The following is a 19,586-nucleotide window of genomic DNA, read 5'->3' as shown; positions in this document are numbered from 1 at the left end:
TTATTCAGAGAAATTAAGGAATAAACATTAATTATTGGAGTACTGAACGGATTGTTTATCGCGGTCGATAACAACACTTTGAAGTTCAATTTAAAAAAAGCCGTCTTGGCATCATCACGTTTATAATCAACTGGGCCACTGATCTCATTTATTTGGTCATTTGGTCTTTGATGGAGAGGTATTAAATTGTTTTTTTCGAGGAGTAAGAAAGATGGAATTCTTAGTAGGAACAAAAGTACAGGCAATTGATGAACTCGGCCGATGGGAGAACGCTAAAATCAATCTTAACATGGAATATATATTTATTTTTCATGGATTTTGTAGGTTTTTTTGTGTTTTTCGCTAATGGTAGGATTCGCCGCCGAAACTAGTCTAGCCTCTGATCAACTCTCTCTCTGTTTGAGCTGAGGCCCACGGCCCCGATTTCGTCTCATCGGCGGATATACGGCCAAAGTATGATAACCGATGTGTAGGGCGGCTCAAAAATTGACCTTTTCTAGCTTTAGATAGGATTTTTATTAGCAAACATTACATTTTTTTTTTACAAACCACGAATTGGTCATGTGATTCAAAATGACCAATCCGGAACAATAATTATGGCGCTAGTTCCGTTTCGCACCTGTCGTGTATTTCGTCTCCAAATTTGTTAAATAGCTTTATCAAGAATACTACACCTTAGAATAAGGCCTCATAAGTACCTTTATGAAGGAGAATCACAAAAAAATTAACAAATAAATCCTTTAAATTGATGATTTTACAGACGTGTTCCTCGCACACCGTTCGCAAACTCCATGTTGAATTGGCAGCACATTTTTGTTTCTATGGAGAGCCAAATGAGCATTAAGAACAGAGGACTGAAGTCAGTCTTTGAAACTCTGTGGAATCAATCTTGATTTCACGCATTTATTTCGTAAAAAAAAATACATTTTTATATATTTTGTCAACATCAATTTAAAAAATGTTACTACCGATGGAATTGTACCGTTTTTGTTTATCATTAATCGACATAAGTCGTCAATACCTAAGAGGGGTGCGAACCGGAAGCTGAAATCCTTGAGAGGAAATTGTCGTCTGGGTAGTTGTCCTATATGTAGGCCTACCTCTGTACCCTATTATAGGGTACAGAGGTAGGCCTACATGCAAAAAATAATATCGAGAGAATTTGCCCTGTCAAGCGACCTCCCTGACTTTAAAAACGTCAAAGGTAGGCCTACAACTATGATCGGTAACAGTTTGAACCAATCAACTTAATGTTTTTGTGCATAATATAGATCGGCAACTATATAAATACAAAGCGCATAATATCATCCGCAACTACACAAATGCGGCATATTTGTATACAAAAAAAGTGCGGTAAGTTTATCAAAGCACTTTAGCCAGATAGCGGCACATTTTCTTGAGTTTTATTTCATAGGAACGGAACTGCGGTATACTTTGAGAAAAAGACGCAGAAAACCTATTATCAAATCACTGTATTATGCAAAAAGAGTTTGAACCAATCAACATGCATTACCTTTGCGTGTAATATTATCCACAACAAAAATGCGGCATATCTGTACACAAAAAGTGCAGTATTTCATCAAAGCACTTTAGCCAGATAGCGGCACATTTTTTTGAGTTTTATTCCATGGGAACGGAACTGCGGTATAGTTTGAGAAAAAGACGCAGAAAACCTATTATCAAATCACTGCATTGTGCAAAAAGAGTCTGAACCAATCAATATGCATTACCTTTTCGCGCAATATCATCCGCAACTACAAAATGCGGCATATCTGTACAAAAAAGTGCAGTATTTTATCAAAACACTTTAGCCAGATAGCGGCACATTTTCTTGAGTTTTTATTTCATGGAAACGGAACTGCGGTATAGTTTGAGGAAAAGACGCAGAAATCAAATATTTCGGAAACTAACCAATTAAATCACTTGATGATAATCGGTGACCAGTATCGTGCAAAAAATAAGAAACATAAATGATAAATGCGTTAATCGTTCAACATGGCTCAAGCACTACCTCAGCATCTGCCGGAGCGAGTTGAATTTGAATCAACAACTTTAGTACAAATAGAAAAAACAGAGAAGGTCTTATTGATTGGTGCCGGAGGTATGGTATGTTGGCCAGTACTATGCAATTTCCCGATTGCAATATTGAGTGCAGAGAGAGTGTTTACGCAAGATCCATAGATGGGGTAACATGGCGATGCCCCATTCAAAGATGTCGCAAAACAATCAATATAAGAAAAGGCAGTTTTTTCGAAAAAAGTCATTTGGAACTGTGGCAACTTATTGGATTAACGTATGTGTGGGCGGCAAATTGCGGAAGGAGCAAAGGAGCAGAGGACCGTCGTACGAAATGGTGCGTAGAGAACTTGAGATCGGTTCTCAGAAGACAGTTGTTGACTGGAACCAGTTCTGTAGAGATGTCGCTGTGACATATTTCACCAACAATCCACAGCAGCTAGGTGGTCCAGGAGTTATCGTCGAGATTGACGAATCGCTTTTCGCTAAACGAAAAAACCATGCAGGGCGTGTCATTCCACAACAATGGATTTTTGGTGCCTACCAACCTGATATTAGGCAGGGGTTACTGATACCAGTTGAGCGCAGAGACGCTGTGACGTTGATGCCAATCATTCACGACTGGATTAGACCAGGATCACTAATATGGTCAGATATGTGGGAAGCGTATAACCAGATACAGAACCTAGGCTTCGGTCACGGTACGGTGAACCACACGTTGAACTTTGTGGACCCACAGACGCAGGTTGAAGCGATGTGGCAACGTGCGAAAAGCAAAATGAAAGCGATGCATGGACCAACAAATAGAGAAATGGTTGGTGATTATCTCGGTGAATTCTTTGTAGCCACATGCTACTGAACTGAATCCATTGTAAGATAGAAAATGAGCCTCACTGTATTTGTTGTTAAAGCATGGTACAGTACGAATATTTTTTATTATGCATTGTTTCTTAAAAATTATAACAGTATTATATAGTTTTAATAATTACTGTAGCTTATTTTTTTGTTCCAGAATCTAAATCACTGCCATGTAAACGTTTGGGCATCCCATGTTTACTGAAAGATTATGTATTGATTGATTTATTTTATTTAGTATTTATGATGACAATTTAAAAAGTGTTTTGATTATTAAGTTAATGATATATATGGTATTTGGTTTTATTTTTCAACATCAATTCACGTGTCTATTGTAGCAATTTGTACACTTGATATACGACGCATATTATTGAAAATCGTTTTTTTAACATTATTTTATAAATTGATATTAAACTGAAGTTTGCCAATATTTGTTTTTATGGCAATAAAATCAATGAAATATCGGCACATATCGTATCATATTACTTGTTTGTTCGATTGTACTGTAATACTAAAATATGTATTCATGAAGTATATAGTAAGTCTTACGAAAACACTACAGTATCATTGGTAGTAATATTTTATTGACGTTGACAAAATATATAAAAATGTCTTTTTTAAAAAATAAATGCGTGATATCGAGTTTCAAAGACTGACTTCAGTCCTCTGTTCTTAATGCTCTTTTGGCGCTCCATAGAAACAAAAATATGCTGCCAATTCAACGGGGATTTTTTGAACGGTGTGCGAACATCTGTAAAATCATCAATTTAAAGGATTTATTTGTTATTTTTTTGTGATTCTCCTTCATAAAAGTACTTATGAGGCCTTATTCTAAGGTGTAATATTCACGATAAAGCTATTTAACAAATTTGAAGACAAAATACACGACAGGTGCGAAACGGAACTAGCGCCATAATTATTACCAATTGAGGGCGTCTTACAATAACAACAAATATGGCGACTCTCTCGCCGTTGCACGTTCCGACTATTTTTAGCGACCTACTAGTTAGGGTAGGTAAGCCTAAGTAATAGTAGGCTAGGGTATTTTATTACAATATACGGTGCTTTTGGTGACAAGATATTTGTACTTTATTGTGTACTGTGGGGTGGACTTAACTAGCTCTAGGCCTTAAAAATGTATGATAATTTGCTTTCGCCATTTTGGCGAATGATGCCAAATTTCTTTTCGCCAAATGAGACCTTCAGTCGCCTACGGCGACTCGGCGAACGGCTAGCGCGCGTAGCATTGTATAATGTTACTAATAAGCGTGAAAATAATTGCTACCAGTGATGTATAAAAGCCTGCATACTTTATTGTAACATGCTACTTATTCCAAACTGTTACAATTTTTTGTTTTTCTTGTTCATCATAAAAAAAATAAAAATAAACCTACCTTAATTATTATTCATCCTACCTTGACTCCATAGTTTCTATTTTTAAGTAAAGGTACACTTTTTAAACAAATATACTTATTATACTTATAGAAAGCCATGCAGAAAATGATTTAGAGCCATCAAGAAAGAAAGACCATGGGAAAAAAAGAAAAAGAACAGAGAAAAAGCGATCGTTTTGTGCTACTTGTAAGTCAAAATTATTTTGTATACCTTAATTATAATTAAAATTTACATTGTTCTGCATTTTTAGTTTGATCCTTGTCATTATATTTTTAATTTTACCAACCTGTAATTAGTTTTTTCTTGCATTTTGATTTCTCGTACATTCCTTGGCTTTACCTGGTAGCTACAGTAACCAATAGATGTATCCTCGTACACCATCTTTTTTTTAGTTGATGTTTATTAAAGCCTATACTAATGTTCTTAAACATACTGTATTTGTATAGGCTTTGCAGTGGGTGGATCAGTATGTTTAGCAATTGAGCTCATTTTAATTTATTTTATTTTTATTTACAGCACATTCTAATAACTCTGCAAATGAAGAGGTACATGTGGATTGTTCTAATGAAAAAGGTAAGCAATTTTACATCAGTTTTTAAAAGGAAACCAAAATAATTCCACTCAAAAACAAGTTACTAAATATTTAATTATTAATTGAAAAACGTAACTGACTGATTAGTTTGATGCTTGAAGAATAGATATTGACTGTCATACATCTATATATAAATTATGGTTAATTCTGACATAGGCGAGCACAATGCAAAAACTTCGGTACAAATCTCCGCCTTGGATACCTACCTTATCTATCTCAGATGTACCGCGAAACGTAGATTTGATAACATTAATGTGCAGTTCGACGCTATTTTTCCATATTTCTAACTTAGCAAGATATTATAAAGAGTTTTTTAACAACATTTATGATTTCAACAGTAGATTTTCTACTCAATTTCAATTCTTGGCGGTCAAGTTATTTCCGGGTTTATGATAAGTTCAAGTACCTTGCAGCAACTTGGTTTCAACTATTTTCTCTCTTTTATACATAAGGGAGCAGTTAAAATAATAGATTTGACCCTAAAGGTGACTGGAAACAGGCACTTTCCATCAATCAATACAGTGTCTCTTTCAAAGACTAAAAAAAAAAAATCAGATAGGACTGGAGCTTAAGTTGGCCATTAGTCATAAGGCCCGTTCATATCGAACTTAGGGCGAGATAAATTTACTAGATTAACGAGATGATGTCGCCATAACTTCGATGTGAACGAATTATTAGGGCGAGATGAAGGAATTTCCTCGACAACGGCCAGTCAAGGCCATCTCCTCGACGGAATAGTAAATCCACTGGTAAAGCTAGAAAACGATTAAGGTAATTAACACAGCATGGGGCATTCTGAATTGGAGGTCACCAATACACCAATCAGATTAAAGCAAATTTCACCTTTGACATATAAACATCAACAAAATAATTAGCGCTTTATTTCTGAACCACATGTTAACCGAGAGCGACGATCTGTCATATTATTACTACTGTATTATTTTAAACTTATTTCTATTACGTACTGCATTCATCATGTCCGAAAAAGTAAAAGCGAAGACAAAAAAGAGATTTTGCTGGACGTACACGCAAGAGTTGGACCTCATAGATATCTGGAGAGAGCCAGATTTCAATGAAAAAACCGAGGACAAGCTGTTCCGACAAAAGGCGGCCGTCTACGAGAAAATGGCCGAACGGATGCGGGACTTAGGCCATGATGTTACTGCGGCGATTGTAATTACAAAATTGAAGAATCTCCGGTCAGAGCATAAATCTGTCCGGGATATTTTTATCAGAGGTACGGGGAAGGGGGCAAGCAATGTGGCAAGGGACGATCCCAAGTCTGCGTGCCCTCATTACCACTCACTAAACGAAATTCTCGGAGGAAAACATTCAGTAAATCCGCCTCCTGGAATGTTGGGCCAGTCTTCCGTACCACCACGTTCACGGTCCTCGGCGTCTACTACTAGCAGCACCTCTAGGAATAGACCTACAAGTAGTAGTTCAGATAGGTTCAGACCTGATGAAGATGAAGGTAAATTTCTATTTATACTATGCTAACTACTACACTCTAGGCCTAACGTACTTATCTTTCAATAATTATTAACAATGATACTATACTAAAAAACACAATTTTCCTTTATAACTAATTTTGTTATTTACTTTATGTATATTTGATTGATAATATTATTGATTTTGTATATATATATGTAACCCTCGTTATTATTTGCAGCCCTAAATATCAAATAGGTAGGCCTATATAATATACACAGTATATATTTTTCTTTGTTTAATTTAATAGGTTTTCCAATTTGTGTGGTGTGCAAAAATGAGTGTGGGAGTCATACTTGCAAGGTATGCCACAAACCCACACATGTTATAGAGCCATGCCTTGGAGAACAAGGCTCAGAGGAAGGATTCGGCTCAGCAGTAACATGCAAGAACTGTGTAGAAAAAGCTGAAAGTAAGTTTTCAAAAGATATATACAGTATTACAAATGCAATTTGTAAGTTGTTAAAAAAATGGTGTTATATTAAATCTATTTAATTCTTATTTTAGTAGCTCTGTGGCAAGATGATTGTGATGACGATGAGTTGGAGAATGTATTTTGTAACTCATTTCAAGTACCACCTAAGAAAAGAAAAATATGGGGTAAATTTTAACTTTTTTCTCTTTGTATAAAGAGAAATGCAAATAATAATGAAACATTGTGAAAATAAGAATTCATATATTAAATGATATTTCAGCTGAATAATCATGATTTACTAGTGATAATTTTTAATATTTGATAAAATTAAATCTTCCATAGGATGGGAGGATGAATATGACGACTGCGAACTGACTGCTACAAGAAAACTGCTGTCAGATGTGGCTTCAACAAGCAGCACTGCCACTTCAACTGATTTAGCATCTGAGGCAAAGCAGTCAGTGCGACAATTTCGGCCAATTTGTAAGTTACATTTTATTTATTGAATTCATGATTTTTAGCGAAATTGCTTCTGGCAAGCTCATGCAACATACTGTTATAAATCATAGTATAATTTTCATGGCAAATCAAACTTTTGTTTTAACACAGCAACTCCTAAGTCGGCAGCTTCATCAACTGCATCATCTTTAAGTCCCAGCCCTCCCGCACAACTTCCTGTCGAGACCCCTTTATCACATCGGGAAAGGCCGACTGCTCAAACAACCAGACGACGTAGACCTTCAAGTAAGTCTTGCCATGTGTGCTTCAATAAATTTTAAAAATGAAATGTAATCCATGACAAAACCATTTGAATATTAATTATTCATAATAATAATTAGCTAATGTTATTGTTTATATTGTAGATGATGATGATACATCAAAATCAAGAAGCAAAAAAGACAGGACTGTTGATGCAGTGACAAAAAATTTGAAAGAGCTTCAAGAGTACAACTTTAAGAGGTGGAAGACAATAGATGAAAGGCAAGAAGTGGAAATGAAACAAGTGCAAGAAAATATGGACAAGAAGATAGACAAAGTGGTGTCGGCTATCGAAAAACAAAGAGAAGATCGAAAGGAAGAGCGCAAACAAAACGAAAATTTCCAAAAGCAATTTTTGGCATTGTTTAGTCAAGCAATACAACATCAGCCCATGCAACATCAACCGATGCAACATCAGCCGGTGCAACATCAGCCGATGCAACATCAGCCGATGCAAAATCAGCCGATGCAAAATCAGCCGATGCAAAATCAGCCAATGCAACATCAGCCAATGCAAAATCAGCCAATGCAAAATCAACAGAAGTTTGGTCAGTCTGATCCTAGATTTCAACAATACAAGGAAAGTCAACAGTGGCATCAATTCTAAACTTTAACTTTGTACATAAAATAGTGTTTGATCGTTAACTACATGTTGTAAATAAATACTACCATATAGAAACTAACCTTTTTTTTACTAATACAAAATGTACAAATATATCAACTCAAACCGATAGAGCAATATCTTCTGTGCTGTGTTTTTTTCATACTTAAACCAAAAATAATAGCTCAGCAATATTTTTGTATTGTATTTGTGTGTTAATACTGTATTTATTTAGTGCATGTTTTTTATTCAATAAAGTTTTATATCTATTTAACTTGTGATTAATTCAGTTCTGGAATTGAAAATTGTTGGATATATACATCTACTGGTGTTTGTTTTGCAAGTCTAAGAAGAATTAAGACGGCTGTTTTCCAGTATAAATAGTAGTTTGCTACATACCATGTTTAAAAAAAACGCAAAAAAACAAACAGATTTTCTATAAATAACAAAAATTTATTTGCTAGTGTATGATACCCAAAATATTAATCAACTTTCATTAATTCGGCAATGATAGCACTTCGGATTTGCTCTGCTCTTGGACCTTCCACAATTTGGTTGACCCTAGCAGGTTGGCAGGACAAACTGGCATTCACCTCGTCATCTGTCCAAGCATGTTGGTAGGGAACTCCATTGCTTGTACAAATATTGTGAAGTGTACAGCAGGCTTGTACAACTGGACGAAGTTTTTGCGTCTCATGCTCGTTCCTTTTTAATAGTATTCGCCATCGACCCTTTAAACGCCCAAATGCATGTTCAACAACCACCCTACATTGAGAAAGTTTATAATTAAAACGAGACTGTTCCCTTTGTTTGTTTAAACGATTCGGAAAAGGCCGCATTAAATTATTTAATAATGGGTATGCCCCATCCCCTAAAATTAATGGTGGAACTTGTACACCGTTAACATCCTCTTCAATATTTGGTTGAAAGAGGTTACCGGTCTTCAATGATTCGCCAAAATTTGAAATGCTGAATACTCTTGCATCATTCACGCTACCGGGCATGCCGCAAAAGGTGTCAATAAATAGGCCATTGGCATCAACAACACCCTGAAGAACAATGCTGTAGTATTCTTTGCGGTTGTAATAATCTTGCGCCTGTTCTCGTGGTGCAATTATAGCAATGTGTGTCCCATCGATTGCACCAACAACCTGGGGGAAACCTCCTTTCATTTTAAATTTCTCTATGTTTTTCTGAAAAGCAAAGAAAAAAACCCCAATAATATGTACAGTGAAAACAATCAATAATCATATTATGTTATTGCATGTTTTAAAATGGTATAAATAACTAAAACACTTAAATAAAATGAAATTCATTTTCTTTACTTATTTTGTTTATTTTCAATAGCAAAGCATGTTACAATTAGTGGTTAAAAAAAAAAATGGAATGGACATTGAACTCTAATAAATCTCAATCAAGTACCTAAATTTACATTAGAATGAAATCCGTTCATAAAAACAAATTTATTGTAGACAAAATAATCCATGAAAAACAGCTTTTTGCTAAAAAAAAATTATAGTCTTAATTAATAATATGTTCTTCCTCTGTAAATTACCTGAAGTTCTTGTCCAGTTGGAAAAACTATAAATTTTGGCATTAAAACACTTTCAATTGCTTCACATACTTCGTGATATACTGTACAAGCGGTTGATTTGGCACATCCAAATTGGTTAGCAGTTTGATTGAACGGTATACCCGATGATAATCTGTAAAGTGTCATGGCAACTCTCCATTCTGCAGAGAATGTGGGACCATTGTTGTTACTAGATTTCTCAATATATGGCCTTAGTTCCTCAACGACATACTTGAAGGTTTCCTTGTTTAACCTGTAAACGCAAAGTTATATTTCATATAATTATTATTAATAATTATTCAGTTGAATGAAATGTTTCAGTGCGTTTCTTTCTTTTAAACCCTTACTTAATTTAACTGAATTCAAATTATTCTCTCCCACTCCTATTTAGGTAGGCGTAGTGTTGGCCTAGCTAGTTAATATAAACTAGGGCCTAGAGAGAGTAGGCCTAGCCTAGGTAGTAGTAGGCCTAGTACTCCTACCTAATCCGGTTAGTGTAACTGTAGGCAGACAGAGACATCAATAGTAATACTTGTCATAGCTTTATTAGGCCTACCTGAAATTGTTGATAAAATCTTGATCAGAATACAAAGGTACTATTGTTTGCCACCAATGCACACTTTTTTTCTTTCGCTAAAGTTGCCTTCTAACCGTTGTTACATCTAGGCTTGTATGTAAAAGAAACATGATCTCCCCAAGTTCGCGCTGTTCCTCGGCATATCGTAGGTATCTGAGCCGTCGTTGTTGTCGCATCATTCGCTGGGATTCCATGCAGCTAGAAACGAACTCAACTAACGCAAACAGCAGCAAAGCAGTACTTTCATCTAGTTCAGTGTCGTCATTAACCATTTGTAAAAATATAGGTAAAAACCCCGATAATAATAATAATTGAGGAAGCATTGTGTCGACGGATCGTTAAGCAGTACTCGAAAAAGAAAGAAGAAGACGGTGGTAGCGTGCGGAAATACACAAGGAAAACTGTACTTCCTGTTTGTGTCGGCGGGGTCGCGAGCACGTGATGCTTAAGTTATCTCGCCCTAACATGAGCCGTCGAACGCAATTTAATGAATTTAATCGAATTACCGCTCTCGTAAAATTTAACTAGATCAGTACTTATCTCGCCCTAAGTTCGATATGAACCCAACTATAGCCATTTTAGTTTTTTGTTTATTTTAGGAACGGACCGCGTGTGTGAAAGGTACAGTAGTTAAAAAATAAATATTATACTGCAAATTAATAAAGATCAAATTAAATATACGCCATAAAGAATCGGAATATATTGTGGGGAATAGTATTATAAAATTACATAGGGAGATTTGATGATAAGACATTAATCGAGTGAAATCCCGATAGCTGGCAGGAATAACTGTAGGCTATCTGTGTCCTGTTAGGACCGAGATGTGTGCCCATGTTGCAAGCCGTAATGTCTTCTTTCTTGGGCCGAAATGGCCCACTCTGTCACGGCAGTTAGTTTCAAAAGATGTTTAAATTAAATAATGTATTAATACTTATTAGGATGATATTTATTTGAATAAACGCCTCTCCAATAAAACATCACTTTGAATAATAATCACCACCACAAGAAAATTTTAATCATGTATTTTACCGCCATTTTTTTTTTCTACATTTTAATTAACATCGTATCTAAAATTTTAAATGAGAAAAATATGGTTAATACTGAATTCTGGCATCTTATTATGTAAATATACCTGTATTTTAACTACTTTAAACACTTACTTTTAATTATCACAAATGTATTTATATGTATAATATATTCATCAATGAGAATTTAAATAAACGTGAGAAGAACTCACACAAGACAAAAAAAAAAAAAACTATAATAAATATGCAACAAAACGTTACATAATTTTTCATTGGTGTTTCACCCAAATAAAGTTTAACAAATTTTTATTTTTCAGATTTAGAAAAGAAAACTAAAGTATTCTTAGGTATGTGCTCAACAGGATCACTTTTAACCTGTGGTGATCAAGCATCAGTTACTGACATGAACTTAAATGTTGCCATTTCTAACATTTATCTAACTAATGATGGACCTGAGGTTGAAGGAATTGTGTGTACTGAAAATCTCAATAAAAAGATACGCATATTGGCTCCGATTGATCTGTTGAAACCAACTACTTTCAAATTACCAAGTACAGAAGTTAAACATTTAAGGCAAATCAAGGAAAGTGGGCTTCGTAGTATATCTGAGGCATGCAGATCAGATTTTGATGTTCGCTTGTACGTACGGAAGCAGCAGATAGCTTGTTTAATAAGAAAAGAAGTAAAGTGCTGGATTGAAGTCAAAATCACATCAAAAGGTATGCAATATAGGTATATTTAGTATGGATACCGATGAAAATTTGTTAGGTATCAGTTTTTTTTAAACAAACAAGTTTATTGGCAGGCAACCTTGGTAATATTGACCATTTATTGGGTGAAAAATGGGATGCGATGAAAACTGGATCACTTTTGTTGTTTACAACAAATATTAAATTCTCAATTTCTTGTGACCATTTAATTGCAGTGTCTATTAAAACTTTAGGCAATGCTTATCGCCCAAGGGGTAGAGGTGAGGACCAAATAATGACTGGTTTAAATGCAGTAACATTAGCAATGAATACACAAACCGCTACACTACTTATCTGCAATAATTGTAAACAATTCACATCTGCCAATCAATTAATTTCGTCGTAAGAAAGTAACTTGGTAGCGAATGGACATGTAGGAATGGGTATCGAAAATGGAATAGAAATTTTTTCCAGAATTTAAAAAAAAAATGTTCTGCCTCGTGTAGTCCAGGTGCAAATCCCATAGTACATTTACCATATTTTCTTTGTCTTGAAGTGCCCCTTACAGATGGTAAAAATCTACAAAGGCCACCTTTGCTAATACATGAAAATATTAGCATTCTAAATAGAGCTATTATGATGCGACCAAAACATTTTTTTACAATTGTCAGATACAACGGTGGGTTTGTAATTTTAGATGATCTTGCGTCATACCATAATAGACCATTAACGGTCTACAACACATTTACTGGCGCTGTAACACAAAATAGATTTGCTACAAACAACTACAATACAACATGTCTTGGCTTTCTCGTTTTTGTTTGTGAAAACCTATATAATGCCCAAGTACAAATAAATTTAAGTCCAATCCCAGAAACAAAGAAAACTTGGGCTGAAGTTGTTTCTTGTAATAAACCTATAGGCCCTAAGACAAGCACGCCCAAATCAAGTACATATCTGCACAAAACAACGTATCGTAAACGGCATCATTCAATTCATGTAACCAAAAACTTGAAGGAGAACTCAAAAAAATATGAAACATCACATCATACTATTAACACATCGACAGATTCACAGGAAAGCTCTAAAGATAATACATCAAATCGTACCAACCGTGCAACAAGAAATTCACAGGAAAGTTCCATATACGATACGCCACATAGTTCAAACAATGTATCAATAAATTCAGAGAAATGTTCCATGAATTATACTAAGAATTTATCACAAAAATCATGTGATAGCTTTATAGATGACAGACCATGTCATATCAATCGCGGAACAACAAATTCACAGGAAAGTTCTTTAAATAATACACCACATTGTGAGAATATAATGATAAAATCTGTTCAAATCCCATATAAATTGGTTGGAGACAAATTATTTCTTGACATATTAAATGTTGCAGGCCTGAAAAAACACCTGCAAAAAGAAGGGTATGTAAAAAAATGTGAAATGTCTGTTGATGAAAATTTCATTCTCAATGAAAGCAAGAAAATAAGACTCTATATTAGTTACTAACAATACTAGATAGTCCAGGAAGTTGTTGGTGGAAAGATGACTTTGCTGATCTAAAGAAAGATTTAGACAAAATTAATTTACCTGATTCTGTGTTACAACCAAATCAAAAGGAAGCCAAAAGTCCTGTAATTAACAAAAAGTCTTCTCGTAAACGAAAAAAATCTATGAAAGAAAATCTAGAAAATGTTTGTAAAAAAGCAAAACACAATGAAATAATAGATGTAGTCACCAAATTAATTAAACCAACATCTAAAAAGAATCACTTCATCAATAAGGATGATGTTGTCACAATTTTGTCAAATGTTAAATCATCCACAAACAAAAATAAAAATACTAGGAATCTTTTAGAAGAATTAACTAGTCCCTCAATATCTGTAGAAGATCTGATTCATTTCGAAGAAAATCTATCGGGAACTCGACTTACGGAAGCTCTTCGTAAAAAGCTACCAAATCATATTCCCAGTCAACGCAAAGAAAGAATCCGAAAAAAGATTTATAAAAATGAATTTAATGCCATCCTTTTGCAATCAAGAACTTTTTCTGGATGGAAAATAGATGTAGACAGACTAAAAGAGCTTGTTATTTCAGCACCACTGGTTGGTTTTTTTCAAAACCAGTCAATTAGTTAAACATTTTTTCAAGAAATACAAAACATTGTCGCCAAATTCAAAATTTAAAAACAAAATTGAGTGGGCAACAAGGTGGAAAGAAAAAAATATTAAAAAAGAAAGAGATAAAGTAAATAAAGAACCAGCCTATACAAAAGTATTAGATTTATAAATGAGTGATAAGCCTGCTGTATGCAAGGTGTGGTTATATCTATAATACTGTATAATGGTAAATAAGGAAATTAAATTATCAAATATAAAAGATTTGTCAATTATAGGTACAGGTTTCTTTAACATTATTGTAAACTACAGTACTACTAACTGTGGCATTGTTTAGGTCAAGTATTCAAATACATTAATTTTTGTTTAATTTATGAATAAAAATTGTTTTAATTGCATGTAATTTCAATTCTGTTTTTATCATGTTTTAAGATAGTGTACGGTTGTCATAAATACAATTAAAGAAACTATGCACCCATGGTGTTTTTTTTTTCATTCTGTTTTTGTAATCTGTTGATTACATTTAAATAAATCCCTAAAAGCATGAAATCGTTTATTTGATATTTTTAAATGGCCTTTCTGTTACTAACTGGTTTAATAAATGTGAAATGTTTTTATATTTTAAAAAATAAAGTAATAACGTAATTTATGTATAGTATATGTAATCATTACATTAAAAACAAATCTGGCTTTTCCAGCTAGGTGTCATGTAAATTACTCTACTACTGTTACTCCATGTATAATTAATTAATTAAATGTTTGCTAATCAAATCCTAAACAAACATGAATCATAATTTTAAAGTACTGTATTTGGTTTCTATGATTGTTTTTTTAAATTAGGTTTATAGAATGTATTGAAGTGGTATAATAAATGTATGTGTTGTTTTTTTATTAGGTAAAATAAGTACTGTTACAACATATAGTTCCATGCTTATACTAAGCAGACTTGCATTAATAATGCCAATTGTAGTTGGATGTTATTGTTTTTATAAACTAAAATTGTTTTAGAGCATGTAGTTATAGGTCGTGTTTATACAACACCCTAAATTTGAACACGGCTTTAATTTAATAGGATAATTTGGTCAAATCGTTCGCTTGAATTGGCTGGGTTGTCAACAATCATCGTCGCCTCCTCGCTGTCCGATGTATTCGCGCAGTTTTTACCATTTTCATTATTGTATTCGTTCACGTTTGTATTGTTGTTTATTTTGTTCTCGGTTCATTTAAATTAATAAAGTTATTTTAAGGGTTTCATTGTTTCATCTATACACTATGGAAGAAGATGCCATTTTTGCGATGTTATTTTTTATTCTGTTTGGAGTGGGAAACGATAGAGGCCTACTACTACTACTACGAGTTGGCCCCACTAGGCTAGGCGTAAGACGTGGTAGGAGGATGATTGCTGGCCTAAATGATGACATTGTGGTAGCACATCAACAACTGATGTATATGGCTTTAATAACATTTCGTTTGATAATAGAGGAGTATGTCCAAGCACCAAGATTTCGCCGAATGGGGCACATCTTTAGAAGTGATTGTTGGTGGCGTATTGATGTTCTCCAACATTTCAATAATAATAATCAATGGAGGGAACATTTCAGAATGACAAAACCAACTTTTAATTACCTATGTGACCGCCTAGAACCAATAATTCGTAGAAAACCAAATAAGTTTGGGCGTAATATGTCTACAAAAAATGTGTGGCGATAACCATATATAGACTTGCAACCTGTTGTGATTTACGAACAATTGCAAATTTGTTTGGTGTAGCAAGGTGTAGTGCATGTGTGGTTGTGCACCAAGTTTGTAGGGCTATTGTGCAAGTTCTCCGAGCAGAGTATATCGTTTGGCCAACAGATCAAACCATCAACAGCTTTCAACAGAAGCATGGTCTTCCGCAATGTGCCGGGGCTATTGATGGTTCCCATATCCCGATAATATCCCCTAATGAATTTGCTGCAGATTACTACAATCGTAAAGGTTGGCACTCGATAGTGTTACAAGCTGTAGCCGATCACAATTTGAGGTAACAATATTTAAAAAAATTATTCTTGCCCTAAATTAATAGGTTAACAAAGAAAAAATGAAACTTCAATTTGTTATTAATATTAGATAGCTTTTCTTTGTTCTTCAGATTTACAGACCTCTATGTTGGTTGGCCCGGTAAAGTTCATGATGCTCGCATTCTCAGTAATTTTGCATTGTATGAAAAAGGAGTAGACGGCCAACTGTTTCCGAGGGTTAGTACAGTACTTAAAAACGTAATATTGAACGATTGACTATACAATATATGTTTTTTACTAATAACGTAGAGCAGTTGAATTTGTGATTTAAGGTAGATTAGACAATTTGCATTTGATTTAAATAAATCTATGCTTTTCTTCATTATAGAGAACAGTAGTCATAAATGGAGTACATGTGCCGATAATGATTCTTGGTGACCCTGCATATCCTCTGATGAAATGGTTGATGAAAGGTTTCCCTGTGACCGAAAATATAACAAGGGAACAGACGGTTTTTAATTACAGACTATCAAAAGCTAGGATGGTCGTTGAAAGGGCGTTTGGCATGTTGAAGGGGAGATGGAGAATATTAATGAAGCGTAATGACAGTGCTCTTAAAAATGTGGGATGCATGGTGATGGCTTGCTGCATTTTACACAACCTGAACCAAGTTAATCCACAAGGCGGTGTTTCAGCAAATGACATAAGAGCGGCATTGGTACAAATGTTTGCATAACAATCTATCTAGTTTATTGTATATAAATATAAATACAGTAGTACACTATAACAGGTTCAAGTCAGTTTTGAACATGCATCCAATATTCAACAGGATAAAAAATACTGTAAATATGTAAATTACAGGTGATTTAGTAAAAACTATGTTTGCATAACAATCTATCTAGTTTATTGATTTTCTGTTTGTATATAAATACAGTAGTACACAATAACAGGTTCTGGTCAGTTTTGATCATGCATCCAATATTCAACACATTAAAAAATACTGTAATTAAATGTAATTTAGCTGAAAACTGATAAATAAAGCTCTGGAATGAATTTTGCATAGAAATAATGTTGTATGTAAACTAAAAGTAAATGTGCAAAAAATCAATATAACATAAATACATGCACAAAACAAAACAACAATCCACAGCATAATAATAAAAGTAAATAGCAGTGTAGGATGATTACAACCAAGGCTTATGGATGGAGGCATTGGGGGATGTGCCCTGCTGATGTTCTTGAGGTGAGGGTGGACGTGTAGTTGTCGATGGATGTGAAGAGAGGGTACGTCATCGACCAGAGTAACCAAGCCTTGCAGGATGCGATTGTTGTTGGCTGAAACCTGAATGGCCAGCTTCAGCAGGTGGTGCTGGATGCAGAGGCTGTGCTGGCTGCTGTCTTCCAGCAAACATTTGGTCAAACATTGATAGCATTTGCATCTGCCTTTCATGGGCTCTCTCCTCATCACGCCGCTTTTCCTCAGCCTCTTCTTTTCGTTTTCTGTCTTCATATGTTCTGTTGTAGTTGCAACTGGTTGGCGTGATTGATCTCTCCAAATTCTTTTTCATCAACGAATTGGAGAACCCTGCCACCATTTCTTCTGTTTTTGCTTTCTTTCTACCTATAAACTACCCATTTTTAGATATATTTGACAATTTTACATTGAAGTGCTACGCGGTACGAGGGTTACAGTGGCTCTTTGTGATTCCCGCCACTTTGTGGTTGTTTTTATGTTTTTTGTCAGTAAAGAATAAGAACTAATTTAATCTCAACAATCCAGATCCAATCGTGCACTCTTTTTATTGCTTCACATAAAACTTGAAACCATATGTTAACAAAAATAATACATACTTTTCAGAACAGTTTGCGACTGCCTCTTTCCCTCTGTGGTGTCGGGCATCTTTCTCTTTTTATTACCACCTGAAGCACCAGCAGTACCTTAAAAAAACAATTGATTTGCACAATCCTTTAATTTTTCATACAAGCTTTGAAGAAATTAAGTTGAAGAAATGCAACTTATTATCAATAGTATAATCATTCATAACATTATAACATATATAAATGTTTTACTCTTACCTTCTAAAAATTCCTCCGTGGCCACATCAAGTTGTTGCTTATTTTGGTCATCCTGTAGAAGGTCTAATAGGCTGTCATTTTCTTCAACGTCTTCAAAATCTAAATTTAGAGCATTAAAGGATAGTATATATTTGTACTTGTGTTTTTTAATAATACAAAAACAATTATCATTTGAATGATCGCTGAATATCCCAAGAGCTTGCATATGATCTCCCTGCTGTTATTCATTCCTAAGGTCTGTATAATTAAAATGAATAGATTGACAGCTAAAATTGGCATCCCTAAAATTAATTTATGAACTACTTCTTAGTAGGTATCTATTTTTGGCAGACTAATAAATATTACTAATATATATTGTATGTTTGGTTAGGACACCTCTTTTTGAAAACCCTAGCTTATATAATATAAAATATAACGTAACGTAGGTAATGCATACCTGCTGCTGATGCTTCACTGCCAACTGTTGTGTCAGTGTTAACAGAATTAGCGTCGTCCATCAGGTCGATGAAAGTCATTTCATCCATTGTGTCGCGGATTTCTTTAGGCTTACTGACTGGCCTATCTCCGAAAATTTCATCCATTTCTGGGAAAAAAACCCAGTCGGTAGGTGGATTCCCAGACTTATTGTTTTCGTCTTTAGCCGATGTGTACTGCCGCCGTAGGTTTTTACATTTGTTAATCACCTGCTTTGACGTAAATTTAAAACCCATTTCTTTTAGTTTTTCTGTTATCTCTGAATACACCGAACTATTCCGACGGGTACCGTCAAATCCGCTTTGTATCTTGTGTTGGCCCTAAATACTTATTAGGGCCTGTGTGGCACTGTCGTTCCAAGTCATCGTTATTTTTAGGCTCTACAAGGTGCAGGCAGCAGGGTGAAAGATGGCGAAGAAATGGCAACATTTTATTCTCACTTGCTTGTAGAAGATAATCTGTTACGTAATATTAACTAGAAATTCTACTGATGAGACCGCCACTGGTTACATATAATCTGTTCCGACGACGATTATCTGAATGCGCACTGTTTGATCTTTTGTTTGTACTCTGGGCAGGCAGCGAAGCAGCAATAAATGGGCCCAATCTTGTTAGCAACGTCGCATGACATGATTGATATTACAACCTGTTTTAACGAGAGGTCAAAATATACCCTGAGGACACTTCCAACACGGTAACGGCGACCGGGAATCCACAAAATTTTAGGATTCAGCCAAGTAGCCTTTTTTGCAATTAAAATCTCATTACACGGAATCTCTTTGTTGTTATACAACACACTTCTCGTAGGCGTGTAGAATATGCGTGTTGTATAAACGCGCCCTATGTGTAAATAAACAGTGAATTTAAATAAACACAGTTACTCAGATTGAAGTACCAATATGTTGTGTGTGTATTTTCA

General features: G+C 34.7%; 3 protein-coding genes and 1 long non-coding RNA gene across 4 annotated transcripts in view; all 4 read right to left on the bottom strand.

Moving 5' to 3' along the window:
- Window positions 1-19,586, bottom strand: part of LOC144853802 (uncharacterized) — a 50,881-nt gene that overhangs the window by 12,013 nt on the left and 19,282 nt on the right. The gene's annotated exons all lie outside the window — the stretch shown is intronic.
- Window positions 8,607-10,546, bottom strand: LOC144853436 (uncharacterized). Its single transcript, XM_078711133.1, has 3 exons — window positions 10,341-10,546; window positions 9,680-9,950; window positions 8,607-9,317 (listed from the first exon to the last, which is right to left on the bottom strand). The coding sequence occupies exons 1-3, from the start codon at window positions 10,544-10,546 to the stop codon at window positions 8,607-8,609; spliced, it is 1,188 nt and encodes a 395-aa protein (XP_078567259.1).
- LOC144854178 (uncharacterized) lies at window positions 15,281-19,487 on the bottom strand. The gene is made up of 2 exons (XR_013614525.1): window positions 19,248-19,487; window positions 15,281-15,521 (listed from the first exon to the last, which is right to left on the bottom strand). It is a non-coding gene; the product is annotated as an uncharacterized LOC144854178 (long non-coding RNA).
- LOC144854176 (uncharacterized) lies at window positions 17,214-19,225 on the bottom strand. The gene is made up of 4 exons (XM_078712075.1): window positions 18,630-19,225; window positions 18,194-18,292; window positions 17,969-18,055; window positions 17,214-17,738 (listed from the first exon to the last, which is right to left on the bottom strand). Exons 1-4 carry the CDS (start codon window positions 18,901-18,903, stop codon window positions 17,407-17,409), a joined length of 792 nt encoding a protein of 263 aa, XP_078568201.1. The 5' UTR covers window positions 18,904-19,225; the 3' UTR covers window positions 17,214-17,406.

The sequence above is a fragment of the Antedon bifida genome, chromosome 10, assembly GCF_963402885.1.
Source record: "Antedon bifida chromosome 10, ecAntBifi1.1, whole genome shotgun sequence".
NCBI lineage: Eukaryota > Metazoa > Echinodermata > Crinoidea > Comatulida > Antedonidae > Antedon > Antedon bifida.
Note: the sequence above shows the minus strand (reverse complement) of the source record. Positions and strands in the feature narration are given on the sequence as shown.